We start from the raw sequence: 19,948 nt of genomic DNA on the forward strand, positions 1-19,948 counted from the left end.
TACTGAAGAGCCAGATGTTTACAAATAATCGCAGGGCAAAAAGACAGCAAAGTTGGACATCACCACAAGATCCAGAGACAGTGACGAAATGGACTTTTGGCCAGGGAGAATTAAATTCTGGCCAGGAAACCAGACTCTGTCTGAAGCTGAAAATCCGGTAGGCCAATCACAGGATAAACCCATAGCAGCAGAGGGAGGGGGTTGCTGTTATCTAGACAAACTTACGTTGATATTTAAACAACTGAGCAGCGGTTCAGAGGCACAACAGATTCTTAAGTGCAGAAGCATAGGGGATGTATTTAATGAAGAATTAGAGAGTGGTGTCCAATGGATAATTGACCACGTGAATCTGAGGGGTATAATGGAGGATTAAATGACTATCATGGGGGTGGGGGGAGGGTCTATGCAATAGAGATTTGAATGCACAATGTGTGCAGTCGAGAGAGGTTGTAGATTGGAGAATTGAATGCATGGTGTATAATTGGAGATGATGTGTATAATAGAGAATTGAAGGCAAGGTGCAATGGGTGCAGTGTGTATAATTGAAGGCACGGTGTATACTCGAGAAGGGGTGTTATCGAATGTATATTGACGTCAGATTGTGTGTCTGATTGGCTCTGCCTACACCGCCTCCTTTTGCTTCTCCCGGTTCCTCAGTCTGCCCTTGCTCTGATGGCGGAGAAGTTTACTGTGCCGAGTTCCGGCTCCAGTTGCAGCATTTCGTCGCTCTCCAGCGCGCTGTCCAACACCAGGCTGGACCTGCTGGACTCGGAGAGCTCTGCTGCCCGCAATGGATCTCATGTGCCCCGACCAGCCGCCAGTATTCAGGTGCAGAGGCGCCGACGCCGTCGGCGGTCAAGCAGCTATAGTGTGGAGTCGACGGACAGCCCAAATGAGGTCCAAGTGCTGGTGATAAATACTGGAGGAACTATCGGTATGGTGTATAGGGATAACGGTGAGTGAGGAGCCTGTAGGCAGGAATAGTACACAAGCCCGCAACCGGCTAACGATTGACGAACGTGCTGGAAACGTCCTTCAGGGGATTATTCCAATTAAAATGTGGCCGAGTCATACTTTAGGGTTTATTCCCATCCTAACGTGCCAGAGGGCTAATTGTCATAAAGGACCGGAGGCATCAGGAACATAATTATATGAGCTCAGCCTTGAGACGTGCTGTATCCATAAAACGTCTTGAATCCTCTATTAGATATGAAATCCAAAATGTAGATCTGGTTTCATGGCATTTTTAGGAAATGTTTAATGAGGCCATCCGAGTGTCATTGCAGACAGTTGGACGTGGTAAGAGACCTGTTATTGAATTATGTGCTCTTCAGCCAAGTGTTCCTGTATCATATGGTCTCACTGTACATACAGCTGTACTTACTGTTTATTTTGCTGTTTACCTTGCTGTAAGGCAGCTATGTAAAATGGGCCAATTAAATTCACTCAAATCATAAGGGCCAAGATTGACGTATTAATGAATTTTCCAACATTGAGACGTGTCATTGTTTTGAATTAAACTATACCTGTTGAATAGCAGATATAGAAAATTAAAGTTCCCACATTGCTAGGAATTCGGGTAAGGCGTTTATTTTCTCAATTGTGCTGTCACCTTTCATAGCATTATGTACATTTTGAAAATTACAGCAGCATAGCTAGCAGTTATAATGCTGGACTAATAATCTGTCGAATAAATTCAAAACCCAACATGGCAGTTTGAGACAAAAAGTACTGCAGATATTGGTTATCTGAAATAAAAATAAAATGAAGAAAATACTTAGGCCTGGCATTATATATGGAAAGAGAAACAGTTAACATTTCAGGTCTGTGACCCTTCAAAACTGGGAAAAGTTAGAAATATAATGAATTTTTCACTTGCCCAAAACTTATTATATTTCTAACTTTTCCCAGCTCTGATGAAAGGTCGCAGACCTGAAGTGTTAATTCTGTTTCTCTCCAATGATGATGCCAGACCTGCTGATTATTCCCAGCATTTTGTTTTTTTATTGCAGTAGTTTGAGAATTTGAATTTAATGGAAGTAAAAGGTTATCGTTAAAAGTGGCTATGAAGCTGTTGGATCGTCTAATGTCCTTTTGAGAATGAAAGCTGCTGTCCTTATCTGATCTGGCCTATGTGTGACAGCTCTCTGAAGTGTCCTAGCAAGCTATTAAGTCGTATCAAACCACTCGAATCTTATGGCTTATCATATCTGTCACTCCTTCATCACCATCAAGCCAGATGACCCAAGATTAGTTCAGTGAGGAGTTTGGAAGACCGTGACTGGGACAGCATCAATCACATCTGGAAAGTGAAGCTGTAACACAGGAAAACATGCATATGCTAAACAGCAAAAGCAGCCTGATATAGACAGAGCTGAAAAATCTCTCAACTGACAGCCCAGGTCAAAGTCTGTAGTTCTATTACATCCAATTGTGAATGGTGGCAGACAATTAAGCAATTAATGGAGAAGGCCCCAATATGCAAGTTCAAAAAACTGCTGAAATATTGCACGACGACCTTCAAGTCAGAAGTGCTAATTGGTTGATCCTTCTTTGTTTGCTCTGGAGGCTCCTGCTATCATAGATGCCTGTTTTCAGCTAACTCGAATCAGTCCGAGTGACACAAAGAAATGACTAAGCACACTGAACACAGGACAGACAATGGACCCCAACATCCCAGCTGTAAAATGATGACCATTGCTTTGCCCTTAGCAAAACTGTTCCAGTACAGCCAGAATATCAGCATCTACCTGATAATGTGGAAATCAAATCCTATTCACACACAGGACAAATCCAACCCAGCCAATTACTACTGCATCAACATACTCCAAATCATTCACAAAGTCATAGAAGTCATCAATAGTGTTATCGAATGGCACATACTAAAAGCTGCTTACTGATGCTCAGATTGGGTTCTGCCAGACCACCTGGCTCCTTACCTCATTACAACCATGGTTCAAACATGGATAAAAGAGCTGAATTCCAGAGATGATAGTGATTTTCCTTGCCACCAAGGCAGCATTTAACTGAGGCATTAAGGAGCCCAAGTAAAATTGAAGTCAGTGGGCATCAGAAAACTCTTCAGTGCCTGGAGTCATATCTAGCACATCGAAAAGTTGATTGTGGTCATTTCAGACCAATGTCAAAGCCCAGATCATAGCCACAGGAGTTTCTCAGAGCAGTATACTAGGTCTAAACATCTTTAGCTGCTTCATTAATGAAATTCCCTCCGACATAAGGTTAGAAGTGGGGATGTTTACTGATGATTGCAGTGTTCAATTTCATTCACAATTCCTTAGATAATGAAGCAGTCCATGCTCTCATGCAGCAAGGTTTAGACTTCATCCAACTTTGGCTGATTAATGGTAACTTACATGTCATACAAGTATCAGACATTGATTATCTCCAACAAGAGAGCGAGCATATCCTTCACCATCAACATGCTGGGAGTTAATATTGACCTGAAACTGTACCAGATCAGCCACTTGAATGCCATGACTTGGTGTTCTGTGGTGAGTGACTCACCCCTTAACTTCCCAGAACCCCTCTACCTCCTACAAGGCGCAAGTCATGAGTGTTATGGAATACTCTGCACTCATTTTGAGGGGTGCAGTTCCAGAAACACTTGAATCTCAACGCCACCCAAGACAAAGCAGTCCACATGATTGTCTTCTCATTCATTGGCTTAAACACCCACTCCTTCCACGTCTGCAATATCTGCCATCTAGAAGGACAAGGGCAGCAGATGCATGGGAACACGACCCCTGCAAGTTCCCCTCCAAGCCATGGACCATTTTGACTTGAAACTATATCACCTTTCCTTCATTGTTGCTGGGCCAAAATTATTTTTTTATTCGTTCATGGGATATGGGTGTTGCTGGCTAGGCCAGCATTTATTTCCCATCCTTAATTGCCAGACCTCCTTGGATGATGAAAGAGATAGAGAGTAAGATGAAGCTGAAAAGAGATGTGTATGACAGGTATCAGATTGATAATACAAGTGAGAAGCAGGCTGAATATAGACAGCTTGCAGGGGAAGTGAGAAAGGAAATTTGAGGCAAAGAGAGAGTATGAGAAGTAATTGGCAGCTTACATAAAGAGAATCGAAAAGTTTTCTATAGACATGTAAAAAGGCAGTGAGAGGAGGTTTAGGGCCAATTAGGGACCAAACAAATTCATCGAAGCAGAGGGCATAGCTGAGATACTAGATGAGTCCTCTCCATCTGTCTTTACCAAGGAAGAAGATGCAGCCAAAGTCATAGTGAAAGAGGAGGAGATTGAGATACTGGAGAGACGAAAGATTAATAAAGAGGTGGTATTAGAAAGGCTGCCTTTAATTAAAGTTGAGAAGTAATCAGGACTGAGTGGGATGCATCTGAGAATACTGAGGGAATTAAATGTGGGAATTGTGGAGGCATTGGTCATAATCATCCAATCCTCCTTAGGTACAGCGGTGGTTCCAGAGGACTGGAGAATTGCAAATGTTACACACTTGTTCAAAAAAGGGTGTAAGGATAAACTAAGCGTTTCTGGGCAGATAGTTTAACCTCCGTATCGGGAAAACTTATAGAAACGTTAATCAAGGACAAAATGAATAGTCACCAGGACAAGTGTGGATTAATTAAGGGCAAACTAATTTGATTGAGTATTTTGATGAACTAACAAAAAGGGTTGATGAGAGTAATGTGGTTGATGTGGTATATATGGGTTTCCAAAAAGCATTTGATAAAGTGCCACATAATACTCCTGCCAGTAAAGTTGAAGCTCATAGAATTAAATGTATGTGATTGCACTGGAGGGGGTGCAGAGGAGATTCACCAGGATGCTGCCTGGGATGAAACATTTATGAAGAAGTTGGATAGACTTGGGTTGTTTTCGTTGGAGCAGAGAAGCCTGAGGGGCGACCTGATCGAGGTGTACAAGATTGAGGGGCGTGGACAGGGTGAATAGGGAGCAGCTGTTCCCCTTAGTTGAAGAGTCAGTCACGAGGGGACACAAGTTCAAGGTGAGGGGCAGGAGGTTTAGGGAGGATGTGTGGGAAAACTTTTTTACCCAGAGGGTGGTGACGGTCTGGAATGCACTGCCTGGGAGGTAGTGGAGGCGGGTTGCCTCACATCCTTTAAAAAGTACCTGGATGAGCACTTGGCACGTCATAACATTGAAGGCTATGGGCCAAGTGCTGGTAAATGGGATTAGGTAGGTAGGTCAGGTGTTTCTCACGTGTCGGTGCAGACTCAATGGGCCGAAGGGCCTCTTCTGCACTGTTTAATTCTGTGATTGACTGCAGTGTGTCCCATCTAAAGGATGCATTGAAGCAAATAGCACAGTTTGGTGCACTGAAACTGTAAGAAAGCAGCTGCTTGTGATTGTTTTTCTAAACCATTCTTATGGCCCAGTTATATTCCAGGACTAGGCCTGTCCCCATGTGCATACAAATTGGGGAGGAATGCAAGTGCAGAAGCCAGAGGATTCTGAATATTTCAGATAATTCAGGAGAGCGCACATTCTCTAGGAACAGTGAAGAGGAAAATCCAACCTACATTAAGCCCTTCTCGCATTCTCTATCAGTGCATGCTGCTTTTCAAGCATGAGAGAGACCTTCGCTTCTGGCAAATTGGTGATAATGTGTAGGTACAAGACCTATTGAAGAACTGATGCATAATTCCCTACAGAGAAGCACTGTAACATGTTACACAAAAACACTTAAAAGGTAAAAATTTTTTCAACATTTTTCTTTAAAATTGTGATGTGGCTTTATTTTTAAAACAGTTCCACACAATATGGAGAATAGAGAACACTCAGATCGTCAGAGTAATCAAGTCTGGGCTGCTCTTGCATCTTTTCCCAACTCTTGAATGTTTCCCTTGTGTTTGGTGACCAGTACTGGACCTCTCACCAGAGCATGAAACCATTTGGTTACAAGAAGTTCTGGCACTACTCTGGTTATATAGTTCAGTATTCTATTGGCTTTGTAGGCCACTGCCCTGCATTATGTATGTCAAGTCTATTCAGACTCCTATGTCTCTTTTAACTTTATTTGGAAACCATTCATGAATTATATGGCCAGGATTTTATGGCCCAGCCGCAGCGTGTCTCCCCACCGGCGGATGCGGCAAGCCATTTAAACCCCCATTCGGTGTGGCAGGACTGTAATATCCTACCGGGCGGGAGGGGCAGTGAAATCCTGGCCTATGTGTTCCTCATTTTCCTTTCACATGAGCTACTGCCTGATTCCAGTACCCTTTTAATTAAATATCATCCTCCATTTTATATTGATAAGGACCGATACATTGAATAGTATAATAGAGAATGGTTATAGTCGTGTGCTATACAGAAATTGTAATAAATAAGTGAAAGTAATTGGAAGTTACAATAAAATTGTATATTTAAAGGTTTTATATAAAGGCTACAGAAAATGGACTTTAAAATTCATCTGAAATATACAAGATGCATTATAACGTATTCATATCTAATATATTGTATGCATGTTTATAAAATTTTGTAGAAACTTTGTACAATGTGTATAAAATACTGAAAATGATGTGTAATGAATATAATATGCGTAGTTGGTTTCTCTGCAGGCTGGAATGCAAGTGTTAAATTGGATATGTGACAGATGGCTGGGAAGGAGTTTTGTTTGTATAGTGAAGAAGAAACAGCAAAACCATTTAAGAGCTTGATGTCAGTAGTGGAAATGTTTTTGTCAAAATCACAAGGGTTATAGATCAGGGGTCAGCAACCTGCAGCTCCGGAGTCACATGCGACCCCTTAAGGACCTATGTGGCTTCTGACCTAAATTGATTGAATCTATTTTTTTGCTATCTCAATTTTTATTTCAATGGGTGTTTCTAATTTAAAAAGAATGTCAGATGCCTAAAAAATTTCCCTAGTGATGGATATTTTAGCAGGTAACAGCTAGAACTTGTGAAATGTTTGATCGCAAAAATTTGAAATTCTACCGAATTTGCTTGGATCAAAAGTCATAATAAATTACAGTTGCACCATTTTGCCAAGCAAAATGATGTAAAATGCCATAGTGTTAATGAATAATGCATTGCTTCCTAGCCTATCACACGTGTTCACAGGCATAGATGTATGCATCAATAAAGGGACTAACTGTGGGCCTTGTTTTGATGCTGTTTTACTACAAAAATAATTTGATGTTTATCAGTATGACTATGCAGAATATTTATGTCAACAGGCATTTTTTAAAAATTGATTAAGGTTTGAATTTAATGTGTTTAAAAATTGGCATAAATGGAAGGGTTGAAGTGGCTACAAAGAAGAGAAAAATGGAAGATGAAAATCAATAATTTAAGAAAAGGTGTTGCATAGAAACCCATAAACGTGTCCCAATTTTGTTTTTCATTATTATTGGCTTTTGAGTAACAGCATTAGTAACTCTTAAGACCTAATTTTTTTTTTAAAAAAGGCTCTTCTTGTTATTAAGGTTACCAACACCTGATATTAACAGAGTAAATAGAGAAAAATTGTCAGACTGCTTGTGCAGTATCCAGTGATTGGGCAGAAATTTCCTCCAGTTAAATATTTGGAAGACTGTTTTCAGTCTCCACTCCAAACACTGTTCCCTAACTAGCTACTCCATCCCTCTCCATGCAACAATCTGAGATTAATCCAATCCATTCGCAACCTTGGTGTTACATTTGATCCCGTGGTGAGCTTCTAGCCTCATAGTAGTGCCATCACTAAGACTGCCTATTTACACCTCTATAACATCACCCGACTTCACCCCATCTCAGCTCCTCTGCTGCTGAAACACTCATTCATGCCTTCATTACCTCTACACTTGACTATTCCAACACACTTCTGGTGCCCCCTACATTCTACCCTCTGTAAACTTGTCATCCAAAACTCTGCTGTCTATATCTTAATTTATACCAAGTCCTGTTCACCTTTCACCTCTGCTGAACTACATTGGCTTCCTGTCAAGTAATTGATCTTAAAATTTTCATTCTTGTTTTCAAATTCCTCCATGACCACACCTCTCCCTATATCTGTAAACTCCTCCAGCCCCTCTACCCATCCCGTGAAATCTATGCTCCTCTAAATCTGGCCTGTTGAGCAAGAATCACCCCAACCTTGGTGGCTGCGCATTCAGTTGCCTTGGCCTTAAACTCTGAAATTCTGTCCTTACACCTCTCTGCCTCCCTACCTTATTTTCCTCCTTTTAAGATGCTCTTTAAAACCTACCTCTTTGACCAAGCTTTTGGTGATTTGATTTAATACCTCCTTATGTGACTTAATATCATTTTGTTTTAAAATGCTCCTGTGAAGCACCTTGATGTTTTGGTGTGTTAAAGGTGCTATATAAATATAAGTTGTTGTTGTATTCACAGAAAGGTCATGAACAAGAGGAGACGGATTTAACGTGATTGGCATAAGAACCAACAACAACGTGAGGAAAATTTTTTCAATGCAATGAGTGGTCAGGATCTGGAATGTACTGCCTGAGAATGTGCTGGAGGCAGATTCAAGCATGACTTTCAAAAGAGAATTGGATAAGCGCCTGAAGAAAGAACATTTATAGGGCTATGGAGAAGGGTTGGGGAGGGTGGGATATGCTAAGTTGCTCTTGCAAAGAGCTGGCCTCTTTCTGTGCTTTAACCAGTCTATGATTCTATCCATGGGTGATAAATGGTTAAAAAAAAAGAAAATATTGAAAAGTTTGAGAAGGAAACTTAGAATGTAGAGATGGTGAGCACAGAAAAGATAAATGGATTGAGCAGAAGAGAGGGAATTAGTGAAATTGTGATGGAGAGAATGGCGAAAGAAACAGGGAAGAAAGCCAAAAGATTTGTAACACTAGACAGGAGAGTCTTGGGAAATTTAAAAGCATATGGCCTTGGTTAGAAAAGAATAAAATACGGATCAAGACCTAAAAGAGTAACAAAGCTATTTATTAAAATGAAACAAACACCAGGAGTAGTTGTTTAAAAACAAACACCAGAGGGGGTCAAGATGGAAGTAATAGGAACAATTGGTGAGCAAGTTGAAAGGAACTCACATAAATGGACTTAAAAACACAAGCAGCGGAGTAGCACTAAAAAAAAATACAAATATTTGGACCAAATTTGCAAACACTAAGAGTGAGCTAAAAATGGACATCAGAGTTGTACTTACAAACAGTAGAGCTCCATTTTAAAACCAAATGTTGGGCTCCACACTTAAAAAAACCCCACAAATACCAGGAAAGAACAGGGCGAGGAGTAAACAAGTCGCATTAGTCATGGTGAGTCACTGGATTTCTCTTAACTTATTCTGTCCTGTGTGTATTGAAAGATAAATATTGGCCACGATGCTGAGGTGAATTTCCCTGCTGTTCTTCAAATAGTGTTGTGGAGTCTGCTATGTTCCCCTTAGAGAGTGTGTGGAGCCTCAGTTTCACATCTCATGAAAGCAGAGAGCTCCGACAATGCAGCACTCCCTCAATACTGCATTGAAGAGTCAGCCAAGTTTCTGTGCTCAAGTCTTTGGAATGGGACTGAAATCCAGAACCAACAAACTGAGTTAAGAGCTCTACCAGTGAGCCAAGGCAGAATGGGTTTTGGTATGGGATATTAGTGACTCCGATCTAAAAATTGCTTTTGAATGCTAATTCAGAGGTTTGACCAAGGCTGCGTCACGTTCATGTTCAATATTAGATTGCAGGAAGCAACACCTGTTAAATTTAAAGGATGCTTTTAAAGCTACAGCAAGAACCAATTATGCTGTCAAGGGGATAAGGGAAGAGGCATTGTAGAAAATCAGAAAACTCTTAAGACATGTTCGTAATTCTTGAATAAAACAGTCAGCTTGGCTTAAGAATTTAGATCTCAATATACAACAGTTAAGACATAGTTAAATAGATAAAGCATCTTCAGGTTTTTATCCATTCCCTTTTCTGAAAGCCATGATTGAGTCTGCCTCCATCGCACTGTGATAGTGTATTCCATATCCTAACCATTCACTGCATAAAAAAGATTTTCCTCATGTCACTCTTCTTTTACTGATCAAATTGAATCTGTCCTCTGGTTCTTGACCCTTTTCATTCAACAACTTTAATTATATGGCAGCTTTAATGTAATAAAACATCTGAAGGCACTTCACAGGAGCTTTGTAAAACAATGACACAGAGCTGCTTGAGATATTTAGTCAGATGATAATTTTGGTCGAAGGGAGATATAAAATTAAGGTGATGAAGGATTTTGGTTAATGACTTCTCATTTTATACTTGAATTAGCTATTTTGTAAATTTATCAGCAGGAGGAATTTGGCCCTCTAAATGCCCCTGAAGATAGCTGTGCCAAATGAGTTACATTGTAAAATTTTCAAGGAAATTGCTGAAGTTCTGGTAGTTATACGTAAGAACTCCAAAAAAAAACAATGGAGTTGAGAACATGGAGAATATCAAATGCTATCCTGGCCATCTAAAATTGGTGAGACATGAATCTAGAAATTCTAGATAATATATACTTTTATCTAAGGATACTTTTAAATATTGAAGAATGTGAAATTTGCTAGCCTAAGGAAGGATTAAGAATCAATAGACCGTACCCCATTAATACGTTTACTTTTTTTGTAGAATTGGTCACCATAGTAGATAAAGTCTACTCAGTAGATATAATTTGCCTGTATGTTTAAAGGACTCAATAACATGTCGTGTGCAATTTTTCTGGAAGGTTGGAGCTCATGGTATAATTATTTGAGTTGAAAATAGCTTGGCAGTAAAAAAGAAAGAATGACCTTGTGTTTATATTGCATCTGTTTTCCTCTGGGCTTCCCACAGCACTTTACAGTTAATGAATTCCTTTTAAACGTAATCATTGTCATTTTGTAGGGAAAGACAACAATTAATTTGCACACAGCAAGGCTGCATAAACGAAAGAGAAAAAAATAACTAGTCCATTGTCAATGCCATTGCTCGAGGGTTAAATGTTAGCCAGGTTATTGGCAGAGTTCCGTTGTTTTTGGAATAATGCCGTGGGATCTTTTAGATCTACCTGAGTAGATGGATAGATGGGGCTTCAATCTATCATTGTATTTGAAGCTGTCAGTGCAGCACTCCCTCAGTATGTACTGAAGTGTCAGCATAAATTACGTGCTCAAGCTCTGGAGTGGGAGTTGAGACCTGACTTGATGTGGAAGTAAGAGTGGTATCACAGTCAAGGCTCAGAAATTGATTAATGTAAAAAGCTGGGTTAGGAAGAAGTAAGAATTGTTCTGTTCTTGCTCCCCTGATGTTTTCTGTTCAAAAATATAACTTTGAAGAGAAGACCGCTTGAAATATATCAAGCGATGTGGAGGTTTGACAAATGTAAATAGATGAATATTCAAAAAGTTCTGGACATTCATGCAGGTATTTTTTATGAATAAGCAGCTTTATTTTAATATGGGCAAATATAACAACATATGCTTGAACAAGAATTTGCACTATCCACCCAATCTCCTGCAAAAAAAATCCCTTTTCTACCTGGCAGCACAGATTCCATCGTATCTCATGGTTGTGCTATTGATTGCATGGCACCTGCAAGTAGGGGATTAAGGTTTCTACAATAATGTGAAGCTACCTACAGTCCTATGACTCACTGGCGACACACCTTATTTTTAAAATTTCACTCCTCACTGGGAAATTAAAGACAACTTCCGCGTCTACCCAGAAATGTTATCTCATGAAAGAAAGGTTTTATTACTCACCTTTACATCAGCAATATCTACTAAGTAACCATAAAAAGTATACTGTGTTGTTATAAACTGAGTTATGATCAGACAAAATATGAATTATGTTTAATTGTTGCATTAAATCTTTTTTTATTCATACAATCTAGTAATGGGGCAAAAGTACCTTGCAGATACTCATAATGAGTTTCTATTTTATAAACTTCAACCGTTTAATTAAAGTTTTCATCAAATAATGAAGTTATTGCTTTGGATTGGAAATGTAGAAGGCATAATAGATGATAAAGAGAATCTATCATCAGCAGACTCCATTTCTGCTAGTTGCAATACCAGCATATAAAATATTCTGAGATTTTCTATGAACCAACTTTCCAGTAATTAAATGTCCCTTAGTTCCGATATCAGAAGCACGTTATGATCATTTTTAACAAAAATGAATTCAAAATTGCATGTTGTCTAGTTTTGGGGTTGGAGATGGAGTATGTAACCGCCATATGCTGTGTAATCTAGTTAGTTTTGAAAAGATGGAACAGAGATCTTGGGGGAAATTCTAACCTAACCTGTTCATTAGGGAATTGATGGAATTGGGCACAATGCTAATTTTACACCCCCTGATTTTACTCTCCATTGAAGTCAAAAGAGGATAATATTAGGCAGTATGTAAAACTGATGTTCGATCTGATCCTATGGGTTTCTCACCCAGCTATTTCGATTAGAATTACTTCCATGGAAACTTGCCTGCCTATTTGTGAGTACAGGTGTTGTCACCTTGTTATTAATCTATTTGCATGTAACTGGTTTTATTGTGACATCCATGACTTTTACACTAACTAGCACACAGTGTTTTGTTCAGTACATAAAGGTGTCATGTGCAAGATCTTTTTAAGTTAAGAGTTGGATGAGATGCTGTACTTGCACCTTTGGGGCTTGGCTTCAACTACTTGTCCAAATGGCTAGGAATAAATAATGTCAGTTTCTTTCAAATTTAAATGTTGCATGTGTACTTATATGATTTCACTCTTGATTTTGATGTGCTTTTCCACAATGGCTTGAAGCACCAAAGATTTACTGACAAGCTGGTGAAACAGAATACTATAACATCAATGGATGGAATGTAATCCAGGTGACGGGGATCTCGCCGACCAGCTGGAGAGCTAATGAGAGCCCTGCGTCACCTCCTTTGGGGAAGGCCCGCTGTTAAGTGGCCAGCAGCTTGCCTTCCCTGGGATCAAGGACCACCCCCCAACCCCACCACCAAATTAGCTCATTTTTGCTGAGAAGGAAGCAGAGTGTAGGGATAAAGATGTCATTTTCAGGTTGCCCATCTGTAACTAGTGGAGTGTCACAAGGATCAGTGCTGGGGCCTTAACTATTAACAATCTATATCAAAGACTTGGATGAAGGGATCTAATATATGGTTACTAAATTTGCTGATGGTACAAAGGTAGAAAAGTAAGTTGTCAAAAGGACATAGAGTCTGCAAAGAGATATAGGTTAAGTGAGTGGGCAAAAATTTGGCAGATGGCGTATAATGTGGGAAAATGTGAACTTGTCACATTGGCAGGAAGAATATAAAGGCAGGATATCACTTAAATGGGGAGAGATTGCAGAATTTGATGGGACAGAGGAGCCTGGGCGTCCTGATGCATGTATCACAACAAGTTGGTACGCAGGTACAGCAAATGATTGAGAAGGTAAATGGAATGTTATCATTAATTGCAAGGAGAATAGAATATAAAAGTAGGTGTACAGTTGGTGAGATCATATCTAGAGTATTGTGTACAGTTTTGCTGCTCTCTAAGGCGGGACTTCCACCCAAGCGAGGAGCGGAATTCCCACCTGCAGTCACTAACTAGCACACAAGCATGAAATGTCTACTGGGCACTGAGTCGGTGGGGTTGTGTTCCCTGCCGACTCTTTGGATGGCGGAAAGCAAGGCCCTACCATTTGAAAAATTCAAGCCATATTTGCATTAGAAGCAGTTAAGAGAAGGTTCACTCGACTGATTGCTGGGATGATGGGGCTATCTTATGAGGAAAGGTTGAACAGGTTGGTCTTGTATCCATTGGAGTTTAGAAGAATGAGAGGTGATCTTAGTGAAACATATAAGATCCTGAGGGGACTTGACAGGGTGGATGCTGAGAGGATGTTCCCCCTTGTGAGAGAGACTATAACTAGGGGACACAGTTTAAAAAATAAGGGGCCTCCTATTTAAGACGGAGATGAGAAGAATTTTTTTTCCCTCGGTTATTGGTCTGTGGAATTCTCTTCCCCAGAGAGCTGTGGAGGCAGGGGCAGTGAATATTTTTTAGGCTGAGTCAGATTCTTGATTGACAAGGGAGTCAAAGGGTATGGGGTCTAGACAGAAAAGTAGAGTTGAGGCCACAGTCAGATCAGCTGTGATCTTATCAAATGGAGTGGCAGGTTTCGGGGGCCATATGGCATACACCTGTTCCTAATTTGTATGTTCATATGTACGTTCATATGTTGCCATCAACGCCACAGAGGGAGTGGTGGTATCTGCCAAAGGCTCAGGCCACAGCTGAGTGAGGGTGGAGTGGGGTCGCGGGGGGGGGGGGGGGGGGGTCACGGTCTATTAGAGGGCAGGGGGGGTCAGATTAAAGGGCAGGGTTGGACTTCTCAGCAGGTCATGGCTTCCCAATGCCAAGTCCCGCGATTGAGCACTGAGTGCCTGGTGACTGGCTGAATAACAATGGCAGTAGGAGGCCATTAAGTGCAGATTAATCGCCCACTTAGGGACCTCAATTGTCTTGGTGGTGGAATGGCAGCCACCCGCCTTACCACCCCGGGTATAATGAGGGCAGATGTGCGAAGGAACGTGGTCTCCACTTGGCACCCTCTCACCTGATTAAATGCCCACTGCGCCTCAACTCATCTCGGGGGTGGGGGGGAGGGGTGGGGGGAAGGCATTAATTCTGCCTAATGTGTGCGAAATGGAAAAAAGGTGCACATGATATGAGCGCTTGAAGAAAATTTTACTGTCTGGATTTTAAGACTATTTGAGTTGAAAGCTGCTTGAAAATTTCATGATTTGTTCCTTATAAACCAAGACTGTTAAATAAAGTGCTAATATATATATTTCATAGAAAAACCTCATAAATGTGATAGTTCCTAAACTAAACACCTTTGTGTACATAGATGGATAAGTGCAACAACCTTACGATGCTGCAAAAGATAATTGCTTTGTAAAGGAAGCAAGTTTGACTAAATGTATATTTGTTTGGTTTCCTTTGTTTTTAGTACTTGCACCACAAGCAAATGCCCTTGTGAAAGCCCTTCGAAAAATGCCAGGCCTGCATGATGAAGATTATGCCCAAGAAACCAAGCTTTATGACTTTTGTGATTCACCAGAAAATACTTTGGTTCTTCCGTAAGTAGTTATTCTTCCCTGACTACTATCAAACTCTGCAAATACTAAAGTTTAGAAACTCATGTTAGGGACTGCTATTAGAGACTGTGTTTCAACCCCTGTGATATTGAAGAGTGTAAATTTCTAAACAAGTTCAGGGGAAGTAAGAATTTATAGGCATAGGAGAGGGAGTTGATTTGTGAGTAAGGGCGAAGAATTTCTACTTTCTACTAATCTCCAGTTTATATTTAATAGTATAAGAGTAAGGTTAAAGTAAGTAAAATCACTAAAGTTAAAATAAATAAAGTTATTTGAAAATTTAAAGTTAAGATATGGCACGACAGCTCAGCCAAGTGGAATGCCCATCCTGTGACATGTGGGAAGTTGTGGACACTTCTCGTGACCCAGATGAGCCCGTGTGCTGGAAGTGTCACCAGCTGCAGAAGCTTCAGCTTCATGTTTCAGAGCTTGACCAGCAGCTGGAGTCAGAGTTACATCCATAAGGCAGAGAACTACGTGCATAGCATGTTCAGAGAGGCGGTCACACCGCAAGTTAGGGGCAAGCAGCAGATAGGGAATGGGCAACCGCCAGGCCAAGAGAAACAGGCAGGTAGTGCAGGAGTCCCCAAAGGTCCCGTTCACTTAACTGGTTTTCCATTCTGAATATCAGTGAGGGTGATGGATCCTTGGAGGAGTGAAGCAAGAGACAAGCCTGTAGCACCCCGGGTGGCCCAGCTGTACAGGAGGGGAGGAAGAAGAGACGAAGGGCAGTACTGATAGGGGATTCTTTAGGGGGAGCAGACAGGCCTTTCTGCAGCTGTCAATGTGACTCCAGGATGATTTGTTGCCTCCCTGGTGCTAGGGTCAAAGATGCTACTGAATGGCTGCACAACATTCTTGTGGGGGAGGGTGAACAGCCAGAGCTTGTGGTCCACATTGGTACTAATGACATAGGTAGGAAGGTGGATGTGGCCCTGCAATCGGAATTTAGGGAGCTAGGTAGAAAATTAGCAAGCAGGACCTTAAGGTTGGACGGGCAGCTCTGTTAATCCTTTTAATTAGTTCTTAAATGGCCTTAATAGGCCTTTGACAGTTCAACGGGAGCGCAGCAGACCCCGGTGCGCACCTGCCGAACTGAAGATCGGAATGACGCGCAGTGACGGGACGCACACCTGACGTCACTGAGCGTCAATTTATGCGTCGACAAGTGGGGCCCACCCCTGCATGCCAACCCAAAGATTCTGTCCACGGAGTCGGAGTAAGGGAGCAAGTAATGAAGTTTAAATCAGGGTTACACCATGAGTGTGAATGCACAGAGTATAGCTAATAAAATTGGGGAGTTACAGGCACAGATTGCCTTGTGGGATTATGATGTTGTGGCAATAACGGAGATCTGGCTTAAGGAAGGGCAGATCTGGGTGTTAAATATTCCTGGTTACAAGACGTTCAGAAAAGGTAGGAAAAGGGAAAAAACAAGGAGGGGTAGTGTTTTTGGTTAAGGAGAGTATTGTAGTACTGGAGGAAGAGGATGCGTCTGAGAATTCAAAAAGGGTGCAGTTACATTGCTTGGTGTAATATATAGACCAACCAGTGGGAAGGATATAAAAGGAACAAATCTGCAAGGAAATTAGAGAGGTGTAAACATCATGGAGTAGTTATAATGGGGACTTTAATTATCCGTATATAGACTGGGATAGTGGTAGCGTAAGGAGCAGTGAGGGACAAGTGTTCCTAGATTGTGCTCAGGAGAATTTCCTACAGTAGGTAGTATGTGTCCAGTCCAACAAGAAAGGAGACACTGCTGGACCTGGTTCTTGGGAATGAGGTGGACCAAGTAGATAAGTGACAAGGGGGAACATTTAGGGGACAGTGATTATTGTATCATAAGGTTTAGATAATGGTGGAAAATGACATTGGTCAATCCAGAGTACGAATAATGAACTGGCCGAGAGCGGACTTCAACGAGGCAAGAACAGAGCTGGGCTGGATAGACTGGAACCAAAGGTTGGCAGGTAAAACGGTAAATGAACAATGGGCTACTGTCAAAGAGGAGATGGGTTGGGCACAGTCGAGGTATGTCCCCTCAAATGGGAAGGGTGGGACAAACAAATCCAGAGCTCCCTGGATGACAAAGGAGATAGAAATTAAGTTAAAGAAGAAAGTGTGCTTACGACAGGTAACAAATACAACTAAGAACCAAGCTGAATACAGAAGGTTCAGAAGGGATGTGAAAAAGCAAATATGAGAAGCAAGGAGGGATTATGAAAAAAGACTGGCAGCTAACATAAAAAGAAATCCCAAAGTATTCCATAAACACATCAATAGTAAAAGGGTTGTTAAAGGAGGAGTAGGACCGATTAGGGACCAAAAAGGGGATTTACATATAGAGGCAAGAGACATGGCTGAATGTTTTGCATCTGTCTTTACCTACGAGGCAAATGCTGCTCAGGCCATGGTGACAGAGGAGGAAATTCAGTCACAAGAAGGGTTTAAAATTGATAAGGAGGAGGTATTGGATAATCTGGCAGTACTTAAAACTGATAAGGCACCGGGACCGGATGAGATGCATCCAAGAATATTGAAGGAAGTGAGAGTGGAAATTGCAGAGGCACTGGCAATAATCTTTCAATGCTCCCTGAACTCAGGTGATGCTGGAGAATTGCAAACATTACACCCTTGTTCAAAGAAGGTTGTAAAGATCTGCCCTGCAGTTACAGACCAGTCAGTTTAACTTTGGTGGTGGGGCAACTTCTAGAAACAATTATTCAGATAGAATTAATAGTCACATGGAAAAATGTGGATTGATTCGCAAGAGTCAGCATGGATTTATTAAAGGAAAATCGTGTCTAACTAACGCTGGATTTTTTTGAAGAGGTAACAGAGATGGTTGATAAGGGGAAGGCTGTTGATGTATATATGAACTTCCAAAAGGCTCTTTAATAGTGTCATACAACAGACTTGAGGAAAGTTCTAGGCCATGGAATGAAAGGGACTGTAGCAATGTGGACACAAAACTGGCTGAGGGATAGGAAATAGAGTAACAGTTAATAAGTATTTTTTGAGCTGGAAGAACATTTGTAGTGGAGTTCCCCAGGGGTCAGTATTGGGACCCTGATATAACAGCACAGAAGGAGGCCATTTGGCCCATCATGTCTGCACCGGCTCTCCAAATGAGCATTATGACCTAGTGCCATTGCACACTGCCTTTTCCCTGTACATTGTTTCTAGTCAAATAATCATTTAATGCCTTCTTGAGTGCCTCAACTGAACCTGCCTCCTCCACACTTCCAGGCAGTGCATTCCAGACCCGAACCACTTGTGTGAAAGAGATTTTTGATTCTTTTAAAGATCTAGATCTTGGTGTGCGGGGGACAATTTTAAAGTTTGCAGATGACACAAAACTTAGGAGAATTGTAAACTGAGGAGGACAGTGTAGAACTTCAAAAGGACATTGACATATTGGTGGAGTGGGCAGATAGGTGGCAGATGAAGTTCAATGTGGAGAAGTGGTGAGGTGATACACGTTGGTACAAAGAACATGGAGAGACAATATAAAATAAAGGATACTATTCTAAACGGTGTGCAGGAGCTGAGAGACCTGGGTGTATATGTACATACGTCATTAAAGGTTGCAGGACAGGTAGAGCTGTTTCTAAAACATATAGTATTCTAGGCATCATTAGTAGGGGCATAGAGTACAAGAGCAGGGAGGTTATGATGAACTTATATAAGACACTGGTTAGACCTCAGCTGGGTGCTACACTAAAGGAAGGATGTGAATGCATTGCAGAAGAGGTTTACGAGAATGGTTCCAGGGATGTGAGACTTCAGTTATGAAGAAAGATTGGAGAAATTGGGACTGTGTTCCTTGAAGAGGAGAAGGCTAAGATAGAAATTTTCAAAATCATGAGGGGTCTGGACAGAATAGGTGGGGAGAAACTGTTTCCACTTGTAAATGGATGGAGAACCAGAGGGCACAGTTTTAAAGTGTTTTGCAAAAGAAGCAAGTGTGAGGTGGGGAAAAAGCTTCTTCACACAGCATGTAGTTAGGATTTGGAATGCACTGTCTGGAAGTGTGGTGGAGGCAGGTTCAATTGAGGCATTCAAAAGGGCATTGGATGGTTATTTAAATAGAAACAATGTGCAGGGTTACGGGGAAAACGCAGGAGATTGGCACTAAGTTAAAATGCTCAGAGCCGGTGCAGACATGATGGGCCGAATGGCCTCCTTCCACACCGTAACAATTCTGTGATTCTGCATGGGTAACAAATCCAGGTTCCAAACAAAATAATGTTGAAGTGGAGTTCTACCTAGAACTGACTCCTTTTTGGCAATGTGAAACCGATATTATACTCAGTCTGGCTTGGTTGGTAGCACCCTTGCCTCCTAATCCGAAGATGCCGTATTCAAACCCTGCACCAGAATTTAAATAATCCAGGCTGACACTTCAATGCAGTATTGAGAGGGGATTGCATTTGGCATTGAATCCTTTGAATGAAATATTGCATTGATTTCACTATTGAAATAAAAACAGGAAAATCTTTTAGCCAATAATCTTCCTCAGCCAACATTCCCAGATGCAGAACTTGTCATTTTTCCCTTATTTCAGCATTGCCACTGTTTATTTTACTGATGCAAGATGCGTGGCAAAAAAAAAGATTGGATTTACTAGATATTTTCCACACCATATTTTCTAATTACATAAGGACTTAATTATTCACATGGTGAAGCTGTCTTTCGATGTCATCAGAGCTAGTTGCATTGCAAGGGTAATAGTATGCAATCTTCCACCTCAGCAAATCCATTGAACGCCAGGTGCTTGAAAGTGAGGTGATGTGATTGAAGAAACCCAGAGGTTGATTTGTTGTTTTGGTTGATAATATATCAAGATTTTTTCCACTA

At 41.1% G+C, this 19,948-nt stretch overlaps 1 protein-coding gene across 1 annotated transcript in view; it reads left to right on the plus strand.

The window, feature by feature from the left end:
• The first annotated feature begins 650 nt into the window (after positions 1 to 650).
• The window catches only part of LOC144693089 (60 kDa lysophospholipase-like), a 126,191-nt gene continuing 106,893 nt past the window's right edge, over positions 651 to 19,948 (plus strand). The window contains 2 exon segments of the mRNA XM_078562473.1: positions 651 to 955; positions 14,938 to 15,067. Of these exon segments, the coding sequence (XP_078418599.1) occupies positions 673 to 955; positions 14,938 to 15,067 (413 nt within the window). The 5' untranslated portion in view covers positions 651 to 672.

This window comes from Cetorhinus maximus, chromosome 18, assembly GCF_964194155.1.
Source record: "Cetorhinus maximus chromosome 18, sCetMax3.hap1.1, whole genome shotgun sequence".
NCBI classification, from domain to species: domain Eukaryota; kingdom Metazoa; phylum Chordata; class Chondrichthyes; order Lamniformes; family Cetorhinidae; genus Cetorhinus; species Cetorhinus maximus.